Source organism: Gracilinanus agilis, chromosome X (assembly GCF_016433145.1).
Source record: "Gracilinanus agilis isolate LMUSP501 chromosome X, AgileGrace, whole genome shotgun sequence".
Lineage (NCBI taxonomy): Eukaryota > Metazoa > Chordata > Mammalia > Didelphimorphia > Didelphidae > Gracilinanus > Gracilinanus agilis.
In genome coordinates this window covers 15,328,661-15,347,909 of record NC_058136.1, presented here as the reverse complement: position 1 = coordinate 15,347,909, position 19,249 = coordinate 15,328,661, and the positions used below count along the sequence as shown (strand labels likewise).

Sequence of the window (19,249 nt, the reverse complement as noted above, 5' to 3'; positions counted from 1 at the left end):
CAAGTGACTCTCTGGTTCACACTAGAACTCGAGTACTTGTCAACCATATCACCCTCTTTAAACATGTGGCCAGCCCCTTTTTAACACCCAATCATTTGGATAAGCCCTGCGGACAAGTTAAATGAAGCCCTTGACTCAACATAAGGTCAATGCCCTGGAGATCCTCCCATAATCTCTTAGGAAGGAAAATGCAAATGAAATGTCCACCTACCTGCACTTGGCCTGATTGAAGCCCCACTGTTATCCCTTAATGTGTCATTAGTCATCACTTCAAAGCAACAGGCTGTTGATTCTTTACCAAGATGGCCCTATTGGCGACCTCTTAAGAACACATCTTGGGCTCATAATGAAAGTTAATAGGACACGATGTCATGGAAGGTAGTCATGGTTCACAGGTCTGTTGTGAAAAACCAGTAGTGCATTGATGTGAGATAAAAACTCATCGGAGCCTTTAGGAAAATAGCTACTGTGTGCAAACATTACAAGCTTTTGGTCCTGACCGAAGATTAAATGCAGGCCTCAAGACAATGCATGTTCAACAAATAATGTTGGGGGAGATTGGCATGTTAATTTTCTTTTCTTTTTTATGGGAACTGAAAAGTCTGTGTCTGTCCATGCTTCTTAAGTAATTTCTTTTTTATGCCATTGCCGGCTTGCAACTCCGTATTGAAGTGTCACCCATCCCATTATTCTGAGTTGCCTTGACACAAGAGGGCCTAAAAGATGTGAGTATGTGTCAAAATCTTCCTTGTGCTTTTTTTTAAGGTTTGCAGAGAATTTCAACGTGGAAACTGTACCCGGGGTGAGAATGATTGCCGTTATGCCCACCCTGTTGATATCGCCATGATAGACGCAAATGAGAACACCGTTACAGTGTGCATGGATTACATCAAAGGCCGCTGCTCCAGGGAGAAATGCAAGTACTTTCATCCCCCTGCACACCTGCAAGCCAAAATCAAGGCAGCTCAACACCAGGCTAACCAGACAGCTGCAGCCGCAATGGTAAGGTGGGGCCCATTGTCCCAGGACATTTGTTTTCTTTGCTTTTTTTTAAGAAGGTAATAAGCACATTCATTATCCCATAATAGAGAACAGTTGAAAGGATTGAACAGAATGGTCAGAAGTCCCAACCTAATGCCTGCTCGCTACACCTCATTCCCTTCCTGATAGGTTTTACTTTAGTTCTACTCCCTGTTCCCCTTCTTGTGATCACTGGTAAGAGGGGTTTGTGGTAGGTATCCTCATCCCAAAGGTGCCAGTGATGTGGTGTGGCCTTGATGCTGCACCATTCAGTGATGTGAGCCTTACTCACCACGTTGACAATAGCACTAATCAAAGCAATATTGTTATGGACACCCCGATCCACTCTTCTTAGAAACAGAAGCCCACTGAAGGCAAGCCCTGAACAAGAGCACCTTGTACCCTACAGGGGATGATTCTAGCCCCTGAACAGCTTCTCCTTATATTCTGGCACTAGGTCTAAACCAAGGGTCTGAGCTTTGAAGAGGGCACCAGCCTTCCTTACCCTTTGAGTCTTTAAGGGCCAGACTATTATGAGTATGACAGAAGAGAACCACAGTAGAAATTCTAGGGTAATGAGGATTTTTGTTTGTTTGTTTATTTAAGCAGTGGGCCCTTTCCCGCCATGCACAAGTCAGGTGGCCTTCTCTTCGTGGAAAGATTGATGCCAGGTCCTTTTGGGGAGCTAGAAGATACTCATTGTATTCCTTGCGTCGTATAGCAGCCCTGGTACCCCAGCTTGGAAAAACTCGTTTAGCGGCCCTGGTACCTCAGCTTGGAACGGATTTGTTTTGTTTTGGGTTGATTTGGAAACTACTAAACCACTACTAAGTGCTAGTTGATCTTCAAATCAAACTAACGCATGTTTTATTCATGCGACTGGGTCCCCAACAACTAATCAACCCTATTTATATGCCCATCAGCTAGTTGTTCTAAAACATTTATGGATTTTGTGTCACAGCATCCCCTGCTTTGGGAAAGAGTTTACATTATTCATTAACTTTTGGAGATCTTTTAGCCCTGGAGGAAAAGGGAGCAAAAGGAAGCCTGCTGTCCAGCAGGAATCCTCTCAGGCATGTCGGTATGAGGCTCTGGGAAAAAAACTCACGAACCAAAAATGTTTCTAACTCAGGAAAGCTGAAAAAAATATTCAGGAAGCAGTTTCCTTAAACCCCTTGCTGTTTGTCCTACCTCTAAACGCAGCTTCGACATCCTGAGCAAAAGAGGTGGTGGGTTGTTTTCATTCTTTTAAAAAAAAAAAAAGCACCAAAAAAAAAGCAATCTGTGTGTTGAACCTCCTTGTACCAACTTACAGATCGACTTTTGGAAAACTCATTGGTATCCAACCACACTTCTTTTCACTTCTAAGCTGCTTAAAAGGGGCTGAATGACAAACGTAGCTAGCATAGGGCATTTACCTGAGTGAATGCCCCATGCCATGCATGCCTAGCCTTTGAAAAGCCATATTGTATGACACCTTTGTTTTTTTCCCTCTCCCTCGCTCCCAAGGCTGCATGGTCCATCTTATTGCAGTGTTTTAATGCCACCCAACCTTCACTCCTTAGCCCTGGGCTGCTCCTTGCCTGTTAATTAGGACTCCAGCAGCTGTCCACCCCTAAAGGGACCCCAGTGAGGCAGTCTTTGACCTGGGGCTCCCTTTTCTTGCCCTGCATGTCACTGTCTGGAAAGACTTTGCCATTTGTCCTCGGCAAGGAGGCTGCCCGTGTTCGTGGGGAATGCTCAGACCTCCAGAAAGCGGCCTGCTCTGCCAAGAAAGTTTGCATTTCACTGATTGTATGAATACTGAGCTCAAAGTCAGAAATCCACATTACTGATTTCAGGGCAGTTTCATCATCACAGAGGTTTGGTGGTGTGTTGTGTGCAATATGGGTGGTATGTGTTTGGGGAGGGAGAGTTTTTTTTCCTTTCCTTTTTTTAATCAGTCTTTTCAGATTGCTATGGCCTCTGACCACAACAACCCTGTGAAGTGAATAGTCCAAGTATGATTTCCCCCCATTTTATAGATGAGGAAACTAAGACTTGCCCACAATCACACACCACGTCTTCTGGTTCTGAAGCCATTGCTCTTTCTGTGACTATAATAGAGAGACAGAATAAATTCTTAATCTTGGAGTTTGCCTAAGATTTATAATGTTAGCCCCTTGAGAGCCAAGAGTATTTAATTCTGGCACAAAGTAGTGCTTAATAAATGTTTCTTGACTAATTTCTACTCCCAGATTGTTTTCTCAACATGACATTGTCCCTATAGCATTAGTCTTGGAGTCAGAAAGACCTGGGTTCCACTTCTACTTCAGGTACTTCATTAGCACATGACTCTGAGCAAGTCACTTCCCCTCTGTGAGCTTCAGTTTTGTCATTTGTAAAATGGGGATAATATAAACAAAGGATTTACCTCCCAAGTTCATTATGAGGATAACAAGGTAGAGCATGTGCAAACCTTAAGAAATGTGAACTATTCAAAGGCCGATGCTAATGACCCGCAAAATAAAAAGGATCTTAGTAGTGTTATCATTAACATTAATAACTCACAAATAAGGGAAGGGTTGGTGATTTCCTCAGTTTGGAAACTTCCACTACAAATGCAGATTACAAATCAGCAGCCTATGACTTAGAAAATCAGTCCCAGGGAATTGCCTTAGTCTTTCTGCTAGCAGTATGATAATGGATTTTAAACGGTTTATACCAGTCTTAGAAGCAAAGACCTGAGAGATTTGAAAGAGGAGCAGGTGCAGAATAAAATGATCTTGGCTGTTAAAATGCATAAATGGAAAAATAGCAAGAATGACTTGGAACATCTCATCAGAACCATTAAGGAGTATTTGAAAATATACGTCTCTTGCTTTTTATTAAGAATTTGCCATCTTAAACATTGCCGTAACTAATTGCCATTTCTGCCACAGAGGTTAAGGTGACTTACCCAGGATCACATGGCTAGTGTCCATACTGCCTCTAACGTGAATAATAATAGTTCCTGGTTAAACTTTAAAGTTTCCAAAGCACTTTTCTCATAAGAGCTCCTGGGAGAGAGGAAGAAGACGTGTTGTTATTATTCCCCATTTCCAAAATAATAAATGAGATGGGAGAGACAGGGAAAAGGTGATAGTCCTTCCAGACAACCTCTCCACCGACTCACAGGGTGGCATGAGGAGGTCATTTAAGCCTCCCTCCAATGGCATCTGAAGATCAATGGGGCCTCCTCACTTCCCTCCCCTCTCCCCCACCTTATGCACCCCACAACAGCATCTCATAGGACTAAATGTACAACAGACCTTATGCCCTGTGAACTTTGTCCTCCCAAGGAAGTTGCAACTGGATGGGCATTTTCACAAGGAGCCCTCAATCCATAGGGTTTTCATAGGTATTTCCAAGAGTTAAAAATAGAGTTAAAGGAGTTCAAAAGCCATAGCTACTCATTCATATTGTTCTAAGCAACAGGGAATGGAATGGAAATCAGATCAAACACACACTTAGATCATACCAAGGCTTGACAGTTAAAGAGGACTTGGCTCATAAAATCTCTGTGGGTATTCAGGGAGTGCAGGGATTCTTTTCTCCACTTTACTAGTAAGCTCAAGTGACTTGCACAGGGTCATACAGCTGGGTCCAAGACCTCAAGTGACTTGCACAGAGTCATACAGCTGGTTCTCTCCTCAGTCAATTGACCTCTGACAAGCCTCTCTTTTGTTAGGATTTTTGTTTTGTGTGTGTGTGTGCAACCTTCCAACTTGTGAGGATAAATGCATTTTCATTGGGAAAAGAAGAATGTTCTATTTACTTTCAAAAATAGTGGAAGAAAGAAGACCCTTTTTAAGTGGGGTTCAATTATTATTGTCTAATTGTTGATCATTAGAATCCAATATTGGAGTCAGTTACTGGAGTCCAATTATTATTGTTAATTGTATTGCTGTACAGTGTGGATTTTCAATGTCGTTTGTAAGGTTAGAGATTTCAACTTGAAAGAGACCTTACTGGTTGCCCGGTCCAGCCCCTCTCTTTTATAGGTAGTGGGGGTGGGACTAAAAGTCAGAGAAGTGAATTGAATTACTCAAAGTCACATAGGTAATAAGTGACAGAAGCAGGATTTATAATAATAGCTAGCATTTATAAAGTGCCTACTATGCACCTGATGCTTTACAAATATCTCATTTGAATCTTATGACAATCCTAGAAGGTAGGGGATATTTTTATCCCCGTTTTACAGTTGAGGAAACTGAGGCAAATAGAGGTTAAGTGACTTGCCCAAGTACATGTCTGAGGCCAGCTTTAAACTCAGGTCTTCCTGAATTCAGGTCTGGCTCTATCTCTTACACCACACTGGAGATGAGAGAAAGGAAAATACAGGAAAGAAAGTCCAACAAAGGAGAAGGGTCACATAGTGCAATGGGAAAAAAGCTAGGAAATTGGAGATCTGTGTCTTCAAGCTGCATCTCTCACTATTTCTCCATGTGATTTTGGGAGGGTCACTTCTCTGTTCTGAAGCTCAGTTTCCTCTTTTGTAAAATTGTGGTAAATGGTCTTTAATGTCTCTGCCAGCCCTAATATTACCATGACTGTGGATCTTTTCATTTATATGGCTTACATAGAATCTGATCAGATAATATTCAGGCCTGAAGCCTTTGTTGATCATATCCAGTTTATGGATTAGGCAAGACTTTCACTTCTCCCTCCTACTCTCTGCCTTTCCCTGATTCCCCTCCCTTTGCTTTGCCTTTTAGCCATTTCTCTGTTCCCAGCACTATTGACTAAGGGTGAAGAGAAAGAATAAAAAGAGTAAAAGATTCTCTAAAGTGTTTCTTCTGAGCAGCTCTATCAAATGGTTTCCCAAAATGCAAGCTTGAAACTAGATGCTAAAAATGAGGTTGGGGAAATAGCACTGGATTTCATCCAGCATATTATTTTCTCTGTCCCTCCCCAATCATGAATAATCTAGGATGAATTGTATTATGCATAAATAAGATTATAAACTAAAAAACGATGGAGGCCCAAGGTTATAATCCAACTTCCTACCCAGTGCACTAATTCCTTCTCTCATCCCTGTAAAGCAGTTGTTTGCTTACACACTTCTGGTGATCCTGAAGAAGAAGTAACTGTTTTTTCCAAGGCCAACTCCTCCACTTGTTTATTTGTGCCCATTCCCTCCAGGACGTTGGCCCACAATGATCCCTTCTCATTCTTCAGCTTCTCTTTTGTCTACCTGTTCTTTCCCTCCCACCTGCAAATACGGCCATCCTGACACTGATGTTAACCAAAAAAAAAACCCCAATCTTTACTCGGCCCTGCCATGTCCTCAAGCTAGGATCCTAGATCTCTTTTCCCCAGTTTCCTCCTCTGGGAAATGAGGAGAATGGACTAGATGGTTTCTGAGGCTCCTTCCAATTTGAGGTTTATAGCCCTACGGTCCTAAAAGAAGGATCTCTCTTCTACAAGTCCTCCCATACTGTATTTGTTCCTCACTGTTCAGCCTCTTGAAGTCTGGCTTCTAGCCTTACCTCTTGACTGAAACTGTTCCTTCCAAGATCACCCACTGTGAAATCCTGTGGTTCTTAACTGCCAAATCTAATGGTCTCATCTCAGGCCTCATTCTGCTTCCCAGCAGTCCTTGACACTGTTAAATACCCTTCATTATCCTGGACAGATAAAGAACACTCTCCTCTCTTGCTTTCTATGATAATGTTCTCTCTTGGTTCTTCTCCTACCAGGTCCACTATTCCAACTCTTTTTTCTTTGCTGGACCATCAACTGACTGTGTCCTACAGCTCTTTGATAGGCACCCTTCTCTTAGCTGCCTTTCTTACTCTCCCATCAGCTGCCATGGTTTCAATGACCATTTCTAGGCAAATGATTCTCAGATCTATATATGGAGCCCTAATATCTCTTTTGAAGTCCCATCCCATACCACCAATGACCTACTAGAGAACTCTCTCCATTTAGATGACCAGTTAGCTTCTCAAACTCAACATGTTCAAAACGAAATTTGCCCCTGTCCAAACTTCCTTATTTCTGTCAGGATACCATCATCATTAATTCACCCAGGTTTGTAGTCTTGGAATTATCCTCCATACCTCCTTCTCTCTCACCCCCCCCCATATCAATCACTTTCCAAATCTCATCAGTACTACTATCATAACATGTCTTATATATGTCCCCTTCTCTTCACTCACATAGCTACTACCCTAGTTCATCAACTCTCACTTAGACTATTTCAAAAGGCTTTAATTGGTCATTGCTTCATCCTCTCCCTCTTTCTAATCTACCCTCCAAATAGTACCCAAATTGATATTCCTAAAATACACATCTGACCATATTATTTCCCTGCTCAAAAATCTTGGATGGCTTTTAGGATAAAGTACAAACATCCTCATCCTGGCACTGAGAGCCCTCCCCAATTTGGCTCCCACTCAAATTTCCAGCTTTCTTTCATTTTACTATACTCTCAGTACCAGCCAAAATAGCCTACTGTCTGTTCCCAATAAACAATTCTATCTCCTGCTGCCATGCCTTTATATAGCTAGTCCCCATGTCTAGAATACTGCCCTTTCTCATTTCAGTCTTTTAGAATCTCTAACTCCCTTTAAGTCCCTGAAGTACCTCCTGAAATCATTTTCTTTTTATCTTGTACATATTTGGTATTTACTTCTATGTCTACAGGTTGCTTCCATCCAGTAGAATATAATTTTCTAGGGAACAGGAACTGTTATTTTTGTCTTTGGGTCCTCTCCTGTAGTCTCTGTCATATAATATGTTCAATTCAATTGCATTAGAGACACCACTGTATGAACTAGTCTCATCCTTCTCTTGTGGGGCAATGCCAGTTACTGAGAAGCTTCTCTTCCTTGTGGAGCCTCTCTTGCCTCACTGTAGCTTCCACCCATGTACCTAAAGTGCTTTAGCCCTCTATAGCCAAACAGACCAGTCAAATCCCTCCTTCTTAGACATTTGAAAGACAGTGAACATGCCTTCCCTCCTGAAGTCTTCTCAGTTCTGCTTGCTTTTCAAAACCCTTTCTTGAAAAGAGGTTTTAAAACCTTTAACTAATAATTCTCTTTCTTTTTTTCACCTATTCTTAGAGGCCACAGGATGAATTCGATGGTTTGGTTTTTTGTTTTGTTTTGTTTTAATCGAGATGTGTGATTTCTTTGATGTAGATTGCTCATACAGACTGGCAACTGTATTTGAACCTTAGAGTGTTGCCTGAAGGCACCAAGAGGTTAAATTACATGGCCAGGGTCACACAGCCAAAGGGTTCTCTAATAGATATTCCACACTGCTTCAAATGATTTTCAAAATAAATACATTTTAATCTGTTCTAAGAAACTGAATCTACAAAGGACCAGACCGGTTCCATCCCTTTTGTTCTGAGTCAGGCCAGTATTATAAAATATTAGAGTGCTAGCCATCAGTCACTTCATTATAGAGCAAATTGCTGGAGAGCCCTGAAGGCCAAGCTTAGGAGTTTGGGTGTGATCCCATAAGATAACGGTTTTAGAACCCCAATAGAACACAATTACAGTTATGTTTTAGGAATATCCATCTGGCAGAATTTGGCAAGAGAGATGGGTTTCAGAAAGGCCTGTTAGGAAGATCTGGAGGTATTTGGGACATGGCAGAGGGTGGTGGCCCCAAGAATGTCAAGATAGGTATGGATTCCAGAGACATCTCTAAGGAAGAATATGAGAGAATGGTGGTGATCGATTGGATTTAGAAGGAAGAATCCAAAATGGCCCCAAGGTTTCCAACTCCAGGGACAAAACTTAGCACTGAAAAACTGCTAATATTGAAGAGAAAGGAGAGATGAAACTTTTTAAAACAAACTTTGCTCCCTCCTATCTCAAGACAAGTAAAAAACTATCCATGACTGTCACTGTTAACCTCTGTGGTTCATAGGTTTCTTCTCAAATCAAAGGTTGTCACTGCACAAAAGCCAATATTTACTGCTTTTAAATGAGGAAATGAGAAGCTATTGAAATCGGAGTGATTTCCCGATTACAGAATGCTGAGTTTAAGCCTTTCCCCCTCGTTTTTTAACTGATTAGTAACTATCAGGTTTTAAAAAACAAACCCAAAGCCCTATAGGAACTTACAGCAAGTTGTGCGTACCCTCAAAATGCATTTTCTCAGTAAGAATAGTTTCCTATGTATTGTTCATGAGGGAGCATGGTATATAAGGACTAGAGCTCTGGACTTGGAATCATAAAGAACTGATTTGATGTGTCCCATGCTAGGTAAGTCACCTGACCTCTCTGAACTTTGCTTTCTTCATCTACAAAATGGAGTTAGTTACTCCATTTGTAGGTAGAGTGCCTACCTCATAGTAGGTAGTGAGACATAGTACAGTTGTGAGACTGGGATGAGTTATTGGCATTAAGTGGTTAATGGCATTAAGTGCTTTGAAAGCCCTAAAATGATATAGAAATGCCAATTATTATTATGTGTGTTGACTGAAAAAGAAAAAGGAGTATTTTCTCTTTGCTTACATATTAGGATAAGGATAAGGGAGTGGGGAACCTGTGATTTCATACATTTAGGGAACTCCCAGGTGAGGACGCTTCTACCAACTCATACCAGTTCAGGCCACCAATTTCTTGTCTTAGAAAATTGCCTAGAAAACAGAGAGGTTCAGGAATTTTTCCATAGTTACACTGTCAACCACAATTGAACCCAAGTTTCTGGGCTTAGAGACTGGCTCGCTTCCATATTCTCTTGTCTTTTCCTTACCTATTATTACAGAAATACCTAATCGTTCAGAAACACACTGCAGATATAGGAACAGAATCAAAAATCCTTGTGTTTTCTACCAAATGCTGTTCCCCTCTAACCATACCATTGTTTGTTGGATTGGACTTCATGGAAATTACAATGCCAGACTGAAGACTAGCATCTTTTATTACTTAGGTGTCCTTAATCTCCCTTGTACACACATAGCCTGCATGCTGAGTTTGAACTCAAGACCTCAACCAAGGGAAGGATCTCTGTTTTCGATTGCCCTGCTCCCTGAGATGTTGGTTCCAAAATGCCAATTGCCTGTGGTAACCTTTAGTTGGATCCTGCCCCAACAGCATCCCTCCTTTTCTCTTTGCCTCATCAGTCAAAATTGAAAAGCTATCTTTGAGTCTTCTAGGATTTTGGCTTTCTGAGATCAGCTCTGCATCTCTGACAGACCCCTCCCCCTGGTAAACTTGTTCTCACCCTATTGTTGTTGTTGTTTTGCCTTGCTCCTCGCTTCTCTGACCTTTTGGCTAAGATCAAGTGATATTGAGTGTAGTGATTATTATTGCCTTGCGAGTGAGTATGTTTGCAGGTGATTCACAGGCCAGACTTTGCATTGCTGGTGCATGCTTTGTCCATTGATGCTTTTGTTTGGCACTCTTCTCTGGCCCTCCTTGATGTTCTTCCATTTCTCTCCCTTCCACAGGCCCTACCACCTGGTGCCCTCCAACCTTTACCAAAGAGGCCAGCACTTGAAAAGAACAACGGTGCCACCACAGTCTTCAACCCAAGTGTTTTCCACTACCAACAGGCTCTAGCTAACATGCAGCTGCAGCAACCAACATTTATCCCAACAGGTAAGGTTGCTTTTCCCTAACAGGCCCAATCTTAGTAGCCTAGCAAGTTGCCATTAGTAAGAGATCTTTAGATTGCTTACTGTTCTTTTTAAAGGCTTTTGGCTAAAGAATGCATACAAATGTCATTGATAGAACTTTGAGCAAAAGTAGTATGGGGTTCTATTTGTTTCATTGAATTCTTGATAAATAGCAGTTTACAGTAAACTGGAAAAGTGTCAACACTTTTCTCTAATTGTTTTGTTTGATGTCTCTCTCTTCATATGGTTCATTTGGTTGAGTCTCAAATTAATTTCTGGACTCTTGGGTAGTATGTTAATAAATGTGCGAATATCTATACATTTGCAAAGTACTTTAAGGGCCCTGTTATCAAACTCAAAGAGAAATGGATCCCTGCAAGCTGCATATTGACTTAGAAGCCCACAAATTAACATCGTCTGTGCTGTATTGTATTTCTCTTTATTTTGTTAAACATTTCCCAATGACACTATCATCTGGTTCAGGCTACATTCAGATGTCTTGAGGGCTTCTTTTGAGTTTGACACCTCTGGTATAATAGATTGGAGTCAGGCTTGGAGTCAGAAACACTTGGAATCAGATATCTCCCCCCTCCTTGTCATTTCTTATATGTGTGATATTGATTAAGTCACTTTACTTCTATGGTCTCAGGGGTCGAAAGTGACTTGCCCAAGGCCATGGAACTAGTCAGTGGGGAAATTGTCCCATATCTAAGTCTTTCTGACTCTAGTCCAGAGATCTTTCTAATGAACCACAAAAAACAGTCCAAGCTTACAGCAATGTTACTTATATACCCAAAGATTTATGTTTGGTTTGTATTTTATGGTTTCTGTTATTTTTCTTATCAAATATTAGAAACCCAAAGTAGGCTTCTCAGACATGGTCATCCAACTCAATTTTATAAATTATAAAATAATATGAAATATGTCCAGAAGCAAAATAGGCTAGCAGGACAAATGGAGTCTTTCTCTTATTTAGGCCCAAACTGCTACAGGCTTTACAAGAGACTTCTATAATATGGAAGTCACCAGCCAGAAAATGGATGCTCCTCTTTTTAAACTTAACTATAAAACCTCCCTTGCTTATCTCAACTTCTGTCCAGCTGTAGACATTCTCTCAGAGCTGACAAGTGAGGCACTGGACCTAGTAAGAACTTAAACCTGAAGCTCCAAAGCAAAAATATCATAAAAGGTCTTCTTCCTCTTTGTTAAATGCAAAATAAACATGTGTCTAGCGGGGATTTGGGCCAAATGTTAGCAGCCTATTTCTGTCCTAGAAAGAATAAAGAAAAGTTTTGCAGAAGTGAAGTCACTAAGTAGGAACATTATCATCCCAGCCCCAATCCCATTGCACATTTTGAAAACAATCGGTGCATTATGCAAAAGTGGAAGCACCTCTTCCCCCATTCCTTTAACTACCAAAGCACTTAGAATGAACTAGCTGAATAGGAATTGTGGTAGACAGGCTTAAAAGCATGGGAAAAAAAACAAAAAACTATTTCCTACCCAAGACTCCAAGAATTATTTTGACTGTGTTGTATATGTGTGTGTAGGTACATATGAGCGTGCACATGCACGCAGGAGTGCTTGCTCTCAAAGTAAAGAATTTAAAGTTGTCATTATTGCTGAATACTTTTTTTTTTGCATGTGCTTGAATCATGAATGCTGCAAAGACAATAGCTGCTTTTTTTTTTAAGTTAAAGTCAATTCTAACACGAGAGCTCACTAATGAAATATCCCTTTTTGTTCATCTTTCCACGCTTCACTGCATGGTGTAAAGGGTCAGTACTGTGCATGGCACCCACTGCAAGTGTTGGTAGGTTTTTCTTTCTACACCAATTATAAACTTTCCCTGATCTGAATAGAAATTGCCTGTTTTAGTGTTGCCTGGGAGAGCTGGGTGGCTGAGTGGTGTGGCTGGGTTTCTATCTATTCAAGGCCTGGAGTGGTTCCTGTATCCATCCATTTCTGAGCAATTTGATGGAATGAAAATCAAGCCCTAAGTGATTGATAGCATGCCACTTTTGCCCAAAGATTAAATACCCAAGAAATATCCAGGGAAAGGAATATGCATGCATGCCTACATTTAGCTTTTTCTACAGACAGAAGTAAGCCATGTTATTGTCACTGTTGTATGATGATTTTAAAATGCAAAAAAATAGATAAATAACCTGCAAATGAAATAGCTGAGGCTGGGCAGCTAAGTTGAACACACCAACAGAGTTAATTAACCACATGATTCTGACATTCAGTCTTCAGGAATGAAAATAACAATGAAGGTAACAAGGTTGTAGAATGCTTTATACAGAGGAGCTCCCTCCCACCATCACCACCCTACCTGCACTGGATCAAGCTTGTTCCTAAGAGTCCCTGTTACTCTGATCTTATGCTGGATCTGAATGCCATACACAGAAGTTGGGCAGCACAACAGTTCAGAAGTGGGGCAGATCTGGCCTTTCTGGATTGTCTCCCTTTTGTTAGGCTAGAAACAGACAAGTCTCCCTCAGAATAGAATCACAGCCCCAAAATCTAAGTTACCCTGGGCCTGCTGGCTTCTGTGGGTCTTTTTCTGTCCCCCTTATCCTTTCTTCCCTCTCCTGAAATCCCTATCCCTAAGGGGAATTCTCAGAAGCTAGGTATCCCTCATGGAAAAGCAGGAGCAGAATAAACCTGTGGATGGACTGCCGAGAACAGCTGTTGGGATAAAGTTGTTTCCCTACTCCTACACACTCATTGGCTTCCAGCAACCTACCTGGCAGCCCATGAAGGGATAATGGAACAAGTCATAGCTATAGAGCCAGAAAGGGAGCCATACATAAACAAACCCAGAATAGCAATAGCACCTGCCATCATGACAGGGTTTGAGCCCTCTGGCCACTATTTGGTCAGAGTCTACTCTTTTTCCAGGCATTCCTGATAGTTCTGTTGCTACTAAGTAGAGTGTTCTTTGTACCTGATTAGAAGTCCAGACCTCTGAGTAGTGGTAAAATATGTCTGTACCTTTTACATTTTTGGTTGTTTCTTGTTCCATCTAGAAAGTTCCCCCAAACGTTCTGCCTTGGAATGCAATCTGCATGTGTCAGTGAGGATGCTGCCTACCTAACTACCGCATTCTCAAAGTGAAATCCCTAAAACGCAATGTTTTTTGGGTCACTGAGTAGAAGAGAGAGCTCTAAAATTTTCAGGAATGGCCATTAAAGACACATATTTGGATTCTGTGAAGTAGCCCAGTTTGATCTCCACCTCACCCTCTCCTGTTCACTCACATAGTGGAATCATACATCTTGCTGAATTTCCTAGCTAGAACCCAGATAATTCATCAGATACACATTCTTGCCAGTCACAGGTAACCCCCAGGTCATTTCTCCAAATGAGTTAAACCCTAGGGAAAAAAAGGAAGGCCTTTCTACAGCCAGGAGAGAGGCAACACATTGAAAGGGATGTTGTTGCAGCTGGTAGCCATGTTAGCCAGTGGGATTGTAGCTGTATTATGTACCATGAGGACAATGTTTTGTCAGATATTTGCTATAAAAGTCCACTGTGTATATGAATCATAATTCGGGCCAAATTTTCCAAGGAGGCTATACTAGGCGCACCTGTAAAAACACACACACATACACACCCACAAATCCCTGCCCTTTGCCCACCACCCCCATACCCACCTACCCAGCTGCACTCAGGTGTCTACAAACTAGGTAAGTACCCACATACCTAACTGGCCTTCTGCACATTCAGAGCAAGACACTATACCAATCCCTGCCCATTTCTGCACCCAGCCTGCAGAAGTACCTCTCTATTTGCCAGGCAACAGCCAACCTAAGAACCCCTTTAAGTATGTAACCTGATTAACCCCCTGGTTGACTGTTGGGTAGCTAGTGAAGATAAATCCTCATTTTTACAAGTGCATTCCCTGTTACCCCCCTTTTGAAAATTTGGCTCTTCCAGTGTATTACATCCTTGTTTTGCTTATAAATGTACTAAGTGTTGAGAATGTTTTAGTTTTCCTTAATGATAATTGTAATGGGCTTTTCCCCTTTTTTCTCTTTTTAATTTTTTTCCCCCTTCAATGCTGTCTTGCTTTGCACTGTGAATTGCATGGCGCGCCCTGGTGTATCCTTCATGACGATGTCACATGGCTTGTTGCTGTGATACCTGCCACGCCCCCAATCCACCACATGTTGTCATGGTTACATAAATGCTCCACCTTCCTGTATGTCGCTTCCATGGTTCCCTCCTGAAAGTGCCCATGATGCACGGTGCTACGCCCACCACTGTGTCCGCAGCAACAACACCTGCCACCAGCGTCCCCTTCGCTGCAACAGCTACAGCCAATCAGGTTTGGCCCTTTCAATAGATTTCTTTGACGTGTTCAGAGCTAGATGCCTACACTGTATTAGTTGGGCCGAGTATATTCTTTGGGGTTTGGTGAGAGGGTGTTGATGTCCCATCTTGGTGGGTTTCTAGAGATAGAGTTCAGTGTGCATCCAGAGTACCCTGCGTGCTTTGCTGCTGCTGCAGAAAAGAATCCAAGCACATCATGAGGTGGTGACTCTTTCAGAGATGCTGCTCACAACACTGAAACGTGAGGGTTGCCACCACACCAATCCTAAATCGTATATCCCAGAGCATTCAGGAAAACAAAACTGCTTTCTGATATAACCTCAACTACAGTTTCTCCTCTTTAGGCCAGGGTCAGGTGTTAGATCCCTGCCTTCTGAGTGAGTGTGTTTGAAATTTCACTGAGTGGCACCTCACAATGACTTTTTGAGCCCTTAGAAAGACTGTTTTGTCTTGGGGATTCCTCAGTGATTGCCAAGTACATTCCCTCCAAAGCTGATGTTAGAAATGCCTTAGTTGTCTGCTGGGTTCTCCTTTGTTTTGGGTATTTCCAGGGATAACCATCACCTGCCAATTGCAAGCCTTGGATGGCTGTGACCCAAGAGAAGAACATGTAATGGGTATGGCTGCTTGAGGCTCACTACCATGGCCGCCATGACTCCAGACTGAAAGTTAGCTGGCATGGCTATTGGGACTGCGTCTTAAGTATAATGTTCAGAGCATTCTTTGGGGGACAAAACCATGTTCTAATAATCAGGGCTTTGTCCAAATAAACCAATACAGGAAATGTTTTATTCTGCCCCAAAATGTGCTTTGAGTGGATTTGATTTATTTGTCGTCCATGCCCACGAAGTGAAGACAGGAACCAAAATGATCCCAAAGAATGATTTTAATCTGCATTCTTTTTCACTACTCTAGATATCCCAGTTATCAGTAGATGAACTGAGTAGCAGCATGTTTGTTTCACAGATGTAGACATACCGAATAGAAACAGTAAGTTTCTTTACATTTTCCTATGATCAATAATCATTTTTAGAGGTGACATATTGTATTTAGGTAATTGCATTTGCTAAATTCTTTGCTAACCCTTCATGAATAGATATTTGTTTACAACTTCCAGCTTGCTTTGAGTAATCTCAAATTTCCCAGCTGAAATGTTGGAGACAAAATATGCAATTAATTTGTTGAGTAACGCCAGCCGGGGACTGCATGTTTCCCAGTGAGCTGGCAAGTCTGGAAATGTATTCTGAATGAAAGAAGAGCTAAAAATCTCTTCTCATCTCCAACAGGACCATTTTGATTGGGGAAAATGCTAACAAGTTTCCTAACTTGAACTCGAAACCTGAAAAATCATTTTTATGGCTGCATTATGTGAAGTGGAACAAAGTCAGTTTTGTGACCAGATTCTGAATGACCAAGATGACTAGCTTAGAAGTTGCAAATAATGTGTTTCTCCCAACCATACTATAGAACCTGCTGCTCTCAAAGACTGCTTACTTTGTGTTGCTTTCCGTGTGATGCCAACAAAAATTCCTCTCAGTTCCACCTAGATGTGAATGATGCAATTTTATCAATTAGCCATTTTCTTCTTACATCACATTTCTTCTTCCCCCCTAAATACCCTATGCTGTCATGGAAAGAGCACTGAGTTTAGAGTCAGAGGACCTGTATTCAAATCTAGATTCTGTCACTTATTTTCATGTGACCTTAGGCAGGGCATTTACTCTCTGACCTTTGGTCTCCTCATCTATAAAAATCAGTTATTTGGACAAGATACCACCTAAGGGAAGAGCCCTCCAAATTCTAAAATCTTGTGATCTCATGGCCCTTCTTGCAATCCAGAATACAAAGAAAAAGCTAGAACAAGTTCTGTCTGTAGTCACTGGTTATCAAAGGTTTCCTAAAGAAAATTGCCTAAGAACTGGAAGGACCTTCATTTGACAGATAAGAAATTGATGCCAAGAAAATCAGTCATTCAAGAACATTTGTTAATCACTCATTATGTGCCAGGTACCATGCTGAACACTAGGAATTGATTTGAATAAAGGAAAAACAGCTCCTGCCCTCAAGGAGCTCACATTCTAATGGTGGAGATAATATGCCAACAACTGTTTCACCTTTCCCAAAAAAAGAGGAGTTAAGTCATATTGACTTACCTAGGGTCACACATCCAATAAGTGTCAGAAGGAGGATTGAACCCAGGTTATCCTGACTCTTAGTACAGCTCTCTCTCCACTATGTTGTACTGCCTCAGAACTGCTTCGGGTGGATTGCATGCTTCAAACATAGAACCATAGAAAATAGCCAAATTGAAAAGCACCTTAGAGATCATCCAGGCCAACTTCATCACTTTATAAGATGAGCCCAGAGAGGGTAAGAGCTTCTCACAAAATCACACAGTAAGTTAGTGGCAGAGCTGGGCCCAGAGCCAAGCTCTTATTCTTCCCCAACCAATTCCCTTTCCTCTGTAGCCCAGTGCCTCTTCTTGAATTTTTAATGAAATATGCACTAGAATAGCTAGTTCTTTTGTCTTGGTTCCATAAGCAATCTCGGGATGCTTCAACAGAATACCAAATGATGAGAATTTCTTCAAAAGGAAAAAAAATTATCATTTATATTATATAATTTACCAGGGTTTTACACTTATATCCCAACACCAGTATGTCCTGCTACCTGACTCCAGAACAGTGAGATAAAAAAGAATTTAAATCAGTCTTAGGATGCTTCTAAAAACACAGAGATATAGTATCATGTTGATAAAACACATGAACAATAGAAACTAGGGGTTGGTCATCTGAATGGCACAGGCACAGCCTATACAGAGACGAGTACTGTCCTGCTAATTCTGTCATAGATTCCAAAGATTCACGGAACTGGAAGATCTTCAAACAAATGCCAAAACATTACTTTCTTACCAGGCCCTGTCCTTGGTGCTGAGGATCCAAAGCCGAAAACCAGCATATCCCTTGCCCTCAAGGAGTTTGAAATTGAAGAGCCTTGGAGGTTATCTAGTCCACACTCTTTACTATAGAAAGAAGAAAAACGAAAGCCCAGAGATGGGAAGGATCTTGCGTAGGAACACCTGGCTCACAACTAATTAGTTGCAGAGGCAAGGCTAGGAAGCCAGTCTCCTGACTGCCTGCTTGGTGTTAACCCTTCAATCTCTCTCTTTTTCTTCCAGTGAAAATTCTGAACAGCAAAATCCTGGAGTATCAGAACCTCTCCTTGGGACACTGCACATGGTCTTTCTGTACATTTTCCCATTTCTCCTCTTTTACCATCTCTACAGTAAGCCTGTTGCAGCATACATGTTAACCAAAAACAAAACAAAACAAACAAAAAAACATAAAATTTTTTAAAACCCCAAAAAAGTGAAATACCAGATTTATGGGAATGTAAAAAAAAATCCAAAAAAAAGCGCGCTCTATAGAAAAGATTAACAAACAGTGCTCTTGTATAAGATATAAACATAGACAAACTATAATCATCTTTTGTAACATGTTTCTTTAACACACGTAATCTTTTTTTTTCTGAGTACCATCATGATATGTGCAGATGCACAGTGGACTGTTGTATATTATCAATGGATAAATGTTCGTCTTTTTAAAGTGTTATCTTAAAGTTTTGTTTACATCATAGTCTAATTGAATTGTTTTAAGGTATATCAAATATACGCAATATCATTTCCCATTAATGTTACGTCTTAAGTTTCCACATAATGTAATTCTTTGGTGTGGTTCATTTTTTACACTAAAAATGTTATGGTGGGAAACGGGAGTGACAGGCTTGAAAACCACGACATGAGAATGTTGCTATAACTTTTTGTCTTTGGGCTAGTTCTGTAGGCTTACAGGGCAGCCTTCTTGAAAGGTTTCTCTTTGGAGGACATCCTGATTGTGCATGCAGTCCCTTACCAATTACACACACAGACGTGGCATGTCAGCATATGCTTGTTTTCCCTTTAAGTGAAGTTGTGCCCCCTGAATGGGCAAGAACCCTTTGACTGACTCCTCAAAAGTTCAAACAAAAATAAATTAGACTTTGCCTCCATGACCAATTTTTCAGCATCACAAGCAAAAGACATACAAAGGGACCATTGCCATTTCATGGTAGATCTAGGATCCCAGCCCCTTGTCATTCCCCCTCCCCCATGGGAATCTCCAAATCTGAGCCATTTCAACATCTTCAGCGAAAAAATTGGTCCTTGGAGGTTTAAAGGTACATTAATTAGTGAAACATCAGGGCAACTTAGAGGGAAGAGCATGTTCATAAATTGGAAGGGAAATGAATCCA

General features: G+C 41.2%; 1 protein-coding gene across 3 annotated transcripts in view; it reads left to right on the top strand.

Annotated features, from left to right (window-relative positions):
* Positions 1-18,634, top strand: part of MBNL3 (muscleblind like splicing regulator 3) — an 89,025-nt gene extending 70,391 nt beyond the window's left edge. The window contains exons 4-10 of one of the 3 annotated variants that reach the window (XM_044682478.1): positions 766-1,002; positions 1,627-1,785; positions 10,454-10,604; positions 12,399-12,434; positions 14,860-14,954; positions 15,875-15,949; positions 18,138-18,634. In XM_044682478.1, the coding sequence (XP_044538413.1) occupies positions 766-1,002; positions 1,627-1,785; positions 10,454-10,604; positions 12,399-12,434; positions 14,860-14,954; positions 15,875-15,931 (735 nt within the window). In that variant the 3' untranslated portion in view covers positions 15,932-15,949; positions 18,138-18,634. The remainder of the gene's footprint in view (positions 1-765; positions 1,003-1,626; positions 1,786-10,453; positions 10,605-12,398; positions 12,435-14,859; positions 14,955-15,874; positions 15,950-18,137) is intronic. The other 2 variants (XM_044682479.1, XM_044682480.1) reach the window with 2 other exon arrangements.
* The last annotated feature ends 615 nt before the right edge of the window (positions 18,635-19,249 follow it).